Here is a 12,095-nt window from a genome sequence, read left to right as displayed (position 1 = left end):
TCCCCTCAGCTCCAGCTCTCCTGCCTTCCCACAGGAAAATTCCAACAGCTCCAGGGTCCCTCCATCCCCTGATTTTGAACACAAGGAGCACACGCAAATGGAAACACAAGTAAGGAAAGGAAAAGTGTGTTTTAATTAAAATTATTCCAATAATTCCTACAGCACATGATTTTTTCTTGAAAGAGAAAAAGACTCGTCTTTAGAAAGTTATTCACCAGGTGTTGGATTTCACTACATTTTCAGTAAAACATCAAGAGAAGAAAAAGCTCTAAAGAAAATCTCCAACCTAATTAAAAGAAAGCTGAGGTCAATCAAGATTTTGAGCTGAGCTGATGGGTGAGAAGAGAAAGATCTGAGAGCAGAAACAGGAACCAGCCCTTGTTCCCCAAACCCTTGTGCCCCTGCAGCAGCAGGAGAAGCAGCTCTGCTGGCAAAGCAAAGGCAAAGCAAGAAGGGTTTGCTTTTCCACGTCCTCGTCCACAGCCATGTCCAGTTCCGAGTTCCTTTTTGACCCCCAAGGTTTATTTGAACTGCAGGAAGGAAAGGGAGGGATCGTTGTGCTCTGCCCCTCTAGGGCAGCAAGCAGGGAATCCTGGCAGGGAGAGCTTTCCATGCACAGCCCAGGCTCCCTGTGGGAGCAGCTGCAGGCTCAGCCCGTGGGAAGGGCTGGGATTATTCTGGAAGGGAACTCCCCACTCACCGCAGCCTCCAGGGCCTGGTCCAGGTCTGCCAGCAAATCCTCCTCATCCTCCAGCCCCACCGAGAGGCGGATCAAGGTGTCGCTGATTCCCAGGGTTTTCCTTTCCTTCTCAGGCACCGATGCGTGGGTCATGACAGCCCTGTAAGGATAAAAAGGAGCCTTTTTCCTAAGAATTTGGGATTTTTATTGGTAAAAATCTGGACCTGAGAAAGGAGAAAATCCTATTCCTCTTCCTTCCTCAGCTGTTTTTTTATTGTACAGAAGCACTGCAAGCTCTGCACGTGGGCAAGGTGCAGCCCCCAGTATCAAAGCTCCTGGTTTCATTTCTGGTTTCTCAGATCCCTCTGGAATCTCCCCTGGCTGCACAACAGTCCCTGAGTTTTGCAAAAGGCAAAAGAGCAGAACAGCTTTGAGAGCTGGAAAACTGTGGGAATTTTGTGGTGCAGTTTTTTGAGGCTCTGAAAATGGGAGGATGAACTTACGGGTGCTCTGCCAGGCTCTCGAAGCCACCCAGACTCTCAGCCAGGGTAAACACCTATGGGAGAAAGGGAAGGAGGTTATGGATGCATGGAAAGAGAGCTCACAGAATCAGGAACAGCCTGAGCTGGCAGTGCCCACAGGGATCACTGACCCAGCTCCTGCACAGACACCCCAGCAGTCCCACCCTGAGCACCCCTGGCAGTGCTGGCCAAACCCTCCTGCAGCTCTGGCAGCCTCGGGGCTGGGACCTCTTCAAGGACACTGAGGAAAAAGGAAAGTTTAGGGATTTTTTGCCCAAGCTTTTCTCTCTAGAAGGGCCTTCCTCAGTGGCTTTCCCTCCCGAGGGCACTGTGCAATGCTCAGCAGAGCTGCAGCAGCCCCGGCTGCCCAGCCCTGCACAAAGCCTTTGCTGGCAGCAGCTCCTGGGCTGAGCTGGGCACGCCTCACCCTGGCAGCAAACAAACACTGCCAAGGGCTGAGGAGTCCCTTTGGTCCCTCTCATTAACCCCAGGGACAAACGATCCAATTTGGAGTGGGGCACACCCAAAGGGCTCGGCAAGAAAAGTCACTTCCACCCTCCCCTCCCCAGGGCAGTTTCAGCTCCCTAGGAGGGTGATTTTATTGCCTTTATTTTACCTTCAGGCTCTTGAGGAAGGCAGAGGCATTCTTGATGTTCCCTTTGATGTAGAAGGTGACCATCCCAGGACAGCCCGTGCACTGCTTCTTTGTCACCTCATGCTGGGGGTGGGAAGGCAGCCCTGGGATGGGAGAGTTGGGAGAATCCCCAGTGAGTTCCAGTGCAGAGCTGGGGCAGCCCAGACTCGCCTGAGTGACCCAGCCCCAGTCACAGAGCGCCGCAGCTCCCAAAGCCTCCCCGGGACGCTCCCAATCCCCTCCCCGGGATGGTCCCAATCCCTCCCCTGGACGCTCCCAAACCCTCCCCGGGATGGTCCCAATCCCTCCCCTGGACGCTCCCAAATCCCCTCCCCGGGATCCTCCCAATCCCCTCCCCGGGATTCTCCCCAATCCCCTCCCCGGGATTCTCCCCAATCCCCTCCCCGGGATTCTCCCCAATCCCCTCCTCGGGATTCTCACCAATCCCCTCCACGGGATGCTCCCAATCCCTCCCCCGGATTCTCCCCAATCCCCTCCCCGGGATTCTCCCAGTCCCTCCCCGGGATCCTCCCAATCCCCTCCCCGGGATCCTCCCAATCCCCTCCCCGGGATCCTCCCGATCCCCTCCCCGGGACCCTCCCGATCCCCTCCCCGGGATTCTCCCCAGTCCCTCCCCGGGTTCCTCCCGTCCCTGCCCACCCACCTGGGTACAGCACCTTCTCCACCCGCGGGTGTTTCTCCAGGAACTCGGCCACGGCCAGGCCGTTCTGGAAGTGCAGCTTCATGCGGATGTGCAGGGTCTTGAGCCCGCGGTTGACGAGGAAGCAGTCAAAGGGGGAGGGCACAGCTCCCAGGGCTGTGGGGACACAATTCCACAGATTTCCACAGAATTCCACAGATTCCCACAGATTCCCACAGCAACCTTGGTGTTGTGCATCCAGCACAGCCAAACACGTCCTCACCTCCAGCATTTCTGAGGTTAGAACAAGTGGGAACACACCCGAGGCAATCTCTGCTCCTCATCTCCCACACTGGGGAGCCAATTAATGAGCCCAATTAACAGGCTCAGGCCTCGAGGTTACATTTATTGGGCACAGTGCACCTTCCCTGCTGTAGGCAGAGGGCACAGCCCTGGACAGGAATTTACTGCTGACAGTGAAGAGGCTGGAAAATTGCTGGAATCATCAGAGACAGGAAAATTCTGCATTGGGCACGTCCTGATGGGAGAGTTTCAAATTGCAGGTGGGCACCTCAGTGGTTTCAGGATGTGCCCAGCCCTGTCCTGAAAGACTTAGGAGTGGAGACCAATGTCCCTCCTTTTATTGGCATTTCTTTCCATTTTATTGGGGTTTTACTTGTTGGAGTTTGGTTTAATTGAACTTTTCTCAGTTCTGCCCATTGAAGTCACATTCCCAGGCAGATTTCCCAGTTGTGTGAGTGCCCACCCTCCCCAGCAGGGGCCGTGGATGGAACAGGATTCCTGTCAGGAATTCCCTGTCAGGAATTCCCTGTCTGGACTTACAGTTCTGCAGGAATTTGAGCCTCTCATAGAGATCATCCCGGTTTACAGAGACCAGGCCCATGAGAACATCACTGTGCCCTACAAATGACAGGGACAAGAATGGGATCAGCCACTCCAGCTGCTCCAGGTCCTGCCACAAACCCCCAAGGGTCAATAAAATCCCTGGGGATTTTTATTTATTTAAAATCCCTCCACCACTGGACACTGCCAGAGATGCAGGGGCCTCCCCACCCTCCCAGCCAGGAATTCCTTCCCAATCTCCCATCCCACATCCCTAAGGATGTGCTCAACTCCCCTACTCACCATTCATGTATTTTGTGGCAGAAGACATACAAATATCAGCCCCCAGGGACAAAGGGCGCTGAAACAAAAGGAAAATGACATCAGAATTCAAGTTTGGGTGCACTCAGGCTCATTCCCAGCCATTCCCAAGGGCTGGGAGCTCACACAGGAGAGAAGAGTGGAGAAACAAACACAGAAACCCGAGGATGACAGCAGAGCAATGCTGAAAGCAGCAGTGCAGGGGGACACTCTGAATTCAAGGCAGGCACAAGAAGATGTGATTTAAAAAACTGCTCCAACTCCCACAGGCTGCAGGGAGAGGAGAGACTGAGCACATCCAACAGCAGTGCACAGCTGGGGAAAAACAGCTCTGGGGCTGAGCTGAGGCAGGGACAAATCACAGCATTTACCCCAGAAAGTGCATTTCCACGGGAAATGAGGGACTCAGACTGCAAAGCAAAGGAATTGCTTTGTTTTCCAGGTGCTGGAGATCCTGCCCTGGAGGAGCTGAGAAGGTGAGGAGAGGAGGGTCCTTTGCCAGCTCTCTCCCCCTTCACCTCCCAGCTCTGCCCAGGAGCCTCCTCAAGTGAGACAAACCAGGAGGTGGATGGGCAAGAGCTGGTGAGCAAGGTCAGATTTTTAATCTATCACTAATTAAGGGACTTTGCACATGATACCAACACATTCTAAAGAGTGAGGGGCACCACTGTTAAAACTTAACAAAGCAGGCAGATACAGAGACTGCTGCTGCCACATTAAACACTCACCCAGGAATGTGGAGATGCCCAGCCAGAACCATCACGGAAAAGCCTTTTACACTCAGTATTGATGGACAGATCACTGTGAAATTCTCCTTTTCTTAGCCCAGTATGGTACCTCACCTACTTCTCCCACCAATTAATCATTAGCACTGTCTTTCCCTTCAGACTGGGCTGCTGCAGACACATTAACCAGCACCCTGTGCTCTCCCACAGATCCCTTTCTGGAGGAAATTTGGAATTCTGAAGTGACCAACCCATTGCAGGGCAAACCCCCAAACCTCTGCTATGTCCCAGCCAACTGCAGAGCTGCTTGAGCTAAGCATTAACACTTTCTGCAGAGTTCTCCTAATTCAGCAGGATCACAGTACCCTGAACCACAGCAGGCCCTTTGCACTCAGCAAGAACGGTGACCTTACACCCACAACACCAGGGCACAGCTTGGTCTCCTGGGAAATACATCTGATATAATCCCTCTCCAATCCCTTTCCCCATCCAGCTGTCCTGGGGCAGGTGACACACCTGGAAGTAGGCAGACATGAAGCTGTTGTCCACTGCCAGCAGCACCCCGGGGTGCCTGCGCACCACGTCTGCGCAGGCTCTGATGTCGATCACCTTCAGCGTGGGGTTCGTGGGGGTCTCCAGCCAAACCAGCTGCACAAACCCAAAAACCCCAGGTCAGAGAGGCCCCAGGGCTGGGCTGAGTCCCAGGGGCTCTGGGGGCTCCGTGGTGGCAGCTCCCGTGGGGTTTGAGCACTGGGCACGGGCAGGGCCCTGCCAGAGCCGGGGGAGGCTTCAGCTGCCTCCTCCAGGCTCAGGGAGTTTCCCTTCCCTGGGCTTGTGCCACCCCAGAGATCCCCGCTGGAGAAGGCCCCACACAGCCAGGACAGAGCCTTTTCCCAAAGCCTTTCCCAGCTGAGCTCCCTTCCCAGGGCAGGGATCACCCACCAGTGCCACGGAGCCCCTCTGGCTCCCAGCTCGGCGTTCCCTCTGCTCTTTCTCACCTTTCCCTTTGCCCTCCCCTCTCTCCAGGGGCTTTTCCCTTCCTAGGATGTTTTCCATGAGGCAGCACACTGGGAAATGCTGGATCCAGCTGTGCCCCAAGCTTCCCCCCCTCAGCTCAACACAGCCCCCAAAACTCAACAGGAGCAAGGATAAAACAATTGAACATCCCCTTAAAATCCATTCCCACTCCCCTACCTTGGTCTCTGGTGTAATTGCAGCTTCCAGGCATTTTGGTTTTGTGCAGTCAACAAATATTACTTTCAAATCATTTTCACGGGCTACTTGCTGGAAATATCTGTTTGTGCCTAAAAAAGCCCAAAAATCACAGAATGAAACAACTTCCTTAACTCTCACTCCCTGCTCTCCAGCCTCTTGCATCAGGCAGGTACAGTCAGGAGGGCTCAGCTTTATGCTGCACTCCAAAAATGGCACATTTATATTTTCTTTAGTTACAAAGTTTCAAGATTGTTGTGGATTTGATGATCATGAAACAGTAATAATGTGAATATGGGATCAGAGTGATTGAGGAAGTACTTGAAATCAATGTGGGATTTATGATCAGGAAATGAATCAGAGAAGAAGAATCAAGGGGAAGACTCCAGCTGCTGTTTCCCATCATTCCATCCAAAATGATTCCTTCCTGTCTCTGGAGCCTTTCCCTGGGAGCATTAGAAGAGTCCAGCAGCAACAGGTGATCAATGGATGTGCAGCCCTCACCCCCAGGAAACACTGCCTGGATTAAAAATTAATTGATTGGGTCCAAGGTTATCCCCAGGGCCTCGGTTTCCCATCTGAGCCCGAGGGGATGGGACATGGAGGTGGATTCTGTGAGCTGCAGGAAACATCTGGGTGATGTTTGGGGGCTCTTTTGAGAGAAACCCTTTCTTCAGAACAAACCAAACCAGAGGAGAAGCGATGAAATTCACCCTGCAGAAACCAGCCCAGGCTGAGGCTTTAACGGGAATGAGCCACCCAGAGCCCCCTGGATGAGGAACTGAGCCCTGCTCTGCCTTAATGACCCTGATTAATTGAGGGCTGGGAGGGAGAGGAGCAGAGATTCCTGCTGTGCCAGGATCCAGCTGCACTTTGGAGAAGGTCACCTGGCAGGGCAGCAGTGAGATAGGAAAAGCAAATGTGGTGTTTGCACTGGATGTGCCCAAGCACAGGGAGCTCCCTGGCCAAGTCCCCGTTCCCAGGGAGGGGAAAGGGGATTCCTGCCATTCCCAGCTCCTGCTGGGAAAAGCCAACAGTGGCTGGGCCCTGTGACCAGCCCTGGCCAAGAGCCAGGCTGAATCTCTGTGCCAGGGCCAGAGCAGGGCCAGCTCTGCTGAGCAGTGGCCCAGGGCACCCAGCAGGACACCCCTGTCACACCAGGGACAGCCGGGCTGGCACTGAGCCCACCCTGCTGAGGGCTCTGCAGAGCTGGGTGCCCTCTGCCCCTGGGGAGCTGCCTGGGAAGGGGATTGATCAAAACAGGCTGCAAAGGACAGGGAGGCCCTGGCTGGGAAATCCAGAGCTCCTGAGAGCCACAGACAGCTTGGATCCCCTGCTCAATGGACACTGAAACCACAGCGTGCTGGACCCACCTCCATAGACATCGTCCATGCAGATAACCGTGTCCCCTGTCTTCAGCAGGTGACAGATGTTCAAAAGAGCTGCTAAGCCAGAGGAATAAGCCAAGCCTGGAGGAGAAAGGAATCAGTGATTGATGTGACACAACAAATCAGATTGGCTTTGGCCTTCCTTGCTTTGCCTATGAAAAGAACCTGTTCTGTCACTGGGAACGTGGAGCCAGTGAAAGCAGGAGCTTGATGTGCACAGCACAGACACTGGGACAGACTGGGACAGACTGGGAATGGACTGGGACGGACGGGGAATGGACTGGGAACAGGACTGGGAACTGGACTGGGAACTGGACTGGGAACAGGACTGGGAACAGGACTGGGAACTGGACTGGGAATGGACTGGGACTGCCTGCTCCCACTGCCCCTGCCTGCAGTGCTGCTGCACAAGGATGGATCCAGCTCAGCCCAGGCATCAGCCATGGTGAGGAGGCAGGAGAGAAACCCAGGATGGAGCTGGACTGTCCTGAACAAGAAGTGTTGGGCTCTTCCCACCTTGGAGCTGCTCCTGCCCACAGCCAACAGCCAGAGCCGTGGCCACAGGACCATGGGATGGTTTGGGATGGAGGGACCCCCCTGCCTGGCCAGTGCCCCCCTGCCATGGGCAGGGACACCCCCCACTGTCCCCGGCTGCCCCAAGCCCCGTCCAGCCCGTGAGGTGCTCACAGTATTTGGCTCCATCGAGGGCGGCCACAGCCTTTTCCAGGCAATCCCGAGTGGGGTTCCCAGAGCGGATGTAGTCGTAACCCTGGGGTGGGAACAGGGAACAAACATCAGAGAGCACCGGGAAAGCCTGGGATAACAGCAGCTCTGGGATCCTTAAAGAGCCCTGCCTGAGGGCATCCAGCTCCTCCCAGAGCAGCAGGAGGGGGTCCTGGCACAACCCCCAGCTGGGCATCCCCACCGGAGAAAGGGCCTGGGTGCACTGGGCAAGGATCACCCTCCTGCTCCTCCCCAGACACCCATCCGTGGGCACTGTGGGAGGAGGGGCTGGGCTGCACAGCCCAACATCCTCAGAGTGCCAGGCTGGGGCAGGCTGGAGGGACCACGGGGTGCCCTGGCCCCACTCCCTGCTCAGCAGGGCCACCCCAGAGCACAGGGCACGGGATCGTGTCCAGAGTTGGGATATCTCCAGTGAGGGAGACTCCACAGCCTCTCTGGAGGGAATTACTAGGGAAAAACCTGTGTCCATCTCCACACCCACAGGGTACTGGCCAAATCCTCTCATCAGTTCTTGAGAACCCACATGTTTCTCAGTGCCACAGCTTTTATGCAAATTCTGGGGAAATTTAATGAGGAAAATACCACTCATGCATGCACAGATGCAATTTTTACCAAGAGAACCTGCTGAGCACCCTGGGATTGGCCTGCTTTTGGGATTTCTCTTTAATGTCAACTTCCTCATAGTCAGGAATCCTGCAGATCGCTCTGGCAGAGCTCCCGGCAAGAACATGGATCCTGTCATCAGGATGTGGATACAGCAGCGTGACTCCTCCTGAGGGCCTCCTCAGCTCAGCTGGGATTCTGTGTGGAATGAGGAATCACAAGGCAAATTCCTCCTGCCCGACCAGCACAGCGCGAGCTTGGAGCAGGTGCTGATTTAGGAGTGGCAGCTTTGTGCCACGTCCGTTCAAACCTTTCCAGCACTTTCTACAGGACTTCCACAAGATCCTTAAGAAATATTCCCTCGGTTTGGGAGGAAAACTGAAGCAGGCTCTTACACAAAGTGTGTGTAGTGGAACAGGGATTCTGCCAGGGCACTGAGGCGGGTGCAGGGCAGGGAGAGCCTCCCCGATTGCGGCTCCGGGCAGCCCCTGCAGCAGCATCGCTGGGAGCCCGGGAGCGCTGGGTGCTGCCTGCTCCCCTTCCCCGCCGGGCACACGGGAATCATCCCAGCCTCATCCCAGCCTCATCCCAGCCTCTCCCGATCCCGGGAACACAGAAGCGCAGCTGGGCCAGCTGGAAGGGAGCACAGCGGCTGCCGCGGTGCCGCCGCTGCTCGGCGGGGCCGTGCGGAGCCCCGGGCACGGGGTGCGGGCGGGCGGCTCCGCAGTGCCCCCGCTGAGGGGACTCCGCGCCTCCCCGGGCAGAGCCCGCTCCCGGCCGAACGAGATGCTCGGTGTGCCCCGGAGCTGCCACGGGGGAAACACCGGCACCGGCAGCTCCCTCCGCTTCCCGGGACCTGCCGCCTCCCGTTCCCCCTGCAGGGCCACGCCGGATGCTCCTGGCCCCCGGGCGTGCCCAAGCCCGGAGTGGGGGCTCGGTGTCCCGGCGGCGGCCGCACTCACCGCGTGCTCGCCGGGCGCCCGCTGCTTGAAAGTGGTGGAGAGCGAGATGGGCGGCACCACGGCCCCGGAATTCCATTTCTCGGGCTCCTGGCCGGCGTGGATGGCGCTGGTGGCGAAGTGCTTGAAGGGCGGCAGGAACCCCTCCGTCCCCTTGCCCGCCATGGCCGCGGCTCTGTGGGACCGGCCCTCAGCGCTCCGGGGGCTCGGCGGGGGCGGGGCTGCCGCGACTCCTCATTGGCTGCGGAGCCGGCAGGGCGGGGCCTTCGCGCCCTCCCATTGGCTGGCGGTGGGGCGGGGCCCGCCCTGCAGGGGCAGCGCCCGCCCTCTTGGGGGCGCCTGCGCGCTGCGGGGCCGCTCCCGGGGAGCCTTCCCGGGATTCAGAGGCGCCTTTCCCTGGGAATAACCGGGAATGATCCGGCAGCACGCGGCCCATCCCCGGGGAGCACTGCCCGCCAGCGCCGCCTGGGTTCCTCAGCGCCTGGGAATAACCCCAGGCACGGCACAGGCTGGGGGGACCTGCTGGAGCAGCTCTGGGGGAAGGACCTGGGGGTGCTGGGGGACAACGAGCTGTGCTGACCAGCAGTGTCCAGTGGGATCTGGGGTGCCTCAGGCAGAGCACTCCCAGCAGCTCAGGGGTGATTCCTGCCCTTCTGCCCAGCCCTGGAGGCTCCTCTGGAGTGCTGTGTCCAGCTCTGGATCCTCAGCACAGCAGGGACAGGAGCTCCCGGAGCTCAGCAAGGGCCTGGAGCATCTCCGTGCCCAGGAAAGGCTGAGGGAGCTGGGGCTGCTCAGCCTGGAGTGGAGCCCCAGTGAGAGGGGCCCTCAGCCCTGGGTGTCCCTGAGTGTCCCTGGGTGTCCCTTGGTGTCCCTGGGTGTCCCTGAGTGTCCCTGGGTGTCCCTGTGTCTGTCCCTGAGTGCAGGGAGGGTCAGGGCAGGGCCCAGGCTCTGCTCCAGGCCCAGCAGTGGCACCAGAGGAACGGGCAGGGATTGATCCCAGGAACTCCCCCTGCACAGGGGGCACAGCTCCTGCCCTGGGCAGTGCCCAGCCCTGAGCAGATTGGGCAGAGAGACTATGGAGTCTCTCTCTGAGGATATTCCAGAACCATTGGGACACAATCCTGTGCTCTGGGATGTCCCTGCTGGAGCAGGGAGGTGGCACCAGAGACCCTCTGTGGTCCTTTCCAGCCTTACCCATCCCGGGATTCTGTGATTAAAAATTAATTCACTGGATCTCCCTGTCAAGGTTATCCTGCATGGACTGACGTCCATGGAACAGCACTTTGACATCTGAGGACAAAGGGCATGTATGTGCTGAAGGCCACTGATGAATGATTTTTGTATTAGATTTTGTAAGGAAACATTTTCTTTATAACAAAAATATTGATAAAATCTGAGCAAAGCTGGATCTAAGAAAAGCAAATCTCTGGATGTGTGCAGGGCCATGCCTCAGCCTCAGCACACAAACACGAACCTGGGACTTAGGAGAAGGAATTCCAGCCCGTCTTGACAAATCTGCTTGTTGTAGGAAAGTTCTGTTGATAGACAGACAAAAAACTCATTCTCAAGAATTTGCAAGTGTAAAGTAGTCCCACAGCTGAGATTCCCTACAAACACCAGTTTTCCCAGTGCCCTTCCCGTGAGTAATGCCTTGGTTCCACTTCTGGGGTGAATAAGGGAGTCCATAATAAGCTGGTAAACAATGACTTCATGCCTCCAGTAATTAAAAATGCAGCGTGAAGCTTCTGACATCAGCTAAAACCTGAGCCAATCCCTCCATTCCAGAGACCAGCTGTGCTCCGGGTGTGTTTCCAGCACGGGAGAACAGGAGGCATCAGAACTGCTGACACTGCCAGCCTCTCACATTCTGCCTGCAAATGTGTTTGACTTTCCTCAAAAAACAAGGAGACAGAAAATTCTTGTTGGAAAGACCACTAAAGTAAAGAGAACAAAATTTTAAAAAGTTGGTTTTTTCTAGAAGTACTTCAAATTCTGTAAAAAGCTGTGTGAGAAGCAGCTGGGGACAGCAGGCACAGGAATTCCTAAATCTGCCTAGAATTCTTCTTGGTCACTTGGGATGAGGGAGATGATGGAACTCAGGAAAGACAAGGTCACCAGGAAGGCATTTCTGTTATCAGAACAGGTCTGGTCCTCCTGGAAACTTGGAGGCTGTTTTTCCTGAGAGAATTAGTTAAAAATCCAATTCACCCGGAATTTGGGACATCATCATTTTTACAATTACTCATCCCGTACTGGAAGCAGAAACTTGCAGAACTGGCCCAGGAGTGGGAGGGGCAGTGGGAAATTGGGAAGCTCCGACCCAAACAAGTAATTTCAGAGCTGACAATGCACCTACAAGGGCTCGCACGACAACAGGGGGACTGTCCCATTTTTCCTTTTCCCTGAAAGTGTTTTTGAGGAAGACTTGTCCAGGTCCCATCATTTCCCAAGGAACTTTCCATGGAGAGTGGGAGAGCACCGGAACAGCTGCTCAGAGAGTCGTGGAGTCTCTCTGTCCCGGTCCCTCGGGTTGTGGCCATTGGGATCGATCCCTGATCCTGCCTGTCCCTCAGGATGGGATTGTTGGGATCGATCCTGTCCCTCAGGACATGCCCATTGGGGCCGATCCCGTCCCTCAGGATGTGCCCGTTGGGATCGATCCCCAATTCCCGATCCTGTCCCTCAGGACAGGGCTGTTGGGATCAATCCTGTCGCTCAGAACGTGGCCATTGGGGATGATCTGGTCCTTCAGGATGCAGTTGCTGGTATCAATCCCCGATCCCACCCCTCAGGATGGGGTTGTTGGGATCTGTCCCTGACCCCCGA

The 12,095-nt window shown here is 56.1% G+C and overlaps 1 protein-coding gene across 1 annotated transcript; it reads right to left on the bottom strand.

Annotated features, from left to right (window-relative positions):
* Positions 1 to 110: 110 nt before the first annotated feature.
* On the bottom strand, positions 111 to 9,498 carry LOC134555353 (cystathionine gamma-lyase-like). The gene is made up of 12 exons (XM_063406861.1): positions 9,273 to 9,498; positions 7,651 to 7,732; positions 6,949 to 7,044; positions 5,558 to 5,667; positions 4,880 to 5,011; positions 3,621 to 3,678; positions 3,318 to 3,395; positions 2,499 to 2,651; positions 1,817 to 1,938; positions 1,183 to 1,235; positions 701 to 839; positions 111 to 530 (listed from the first exon to the last, which is right to left on the bottom strand). The coding sequence occupies exons 1-12, from the start codon at positions 9,432 to 9,434 to the stop codon at positions 522 to 524; spliced, it is 1,194 nt and encodes a 397-aa protein (XP_063262931.1). The 5' UTR covers positions 9,435 to 9,498; the 3' UTR covers positions 111 to 521.
* Between the last annotated feature and the right edge of the window lie 2,597 nt (positions 9,499 to 12,095).

Source organism: Prinia subflava, chromosome 10 (assembly GCF_021018805.1).
Source record: "Prinia subflava isolate CZ2003 ecotype Zambia chromosome 10, Cam_Psub_1.2, whole genome shotgun sequence".
Classification (NCBI taxonomy): Eukaryota; Metazoa; Chordata; class Aves; order Passeriformes; family Cisticolidae; genus Prinia; species Prinia subflava.
Note: the sequence above shows the minus strand (reverse complement) of the source record. Positions and strands in the feature narration are given on the sequence as shown.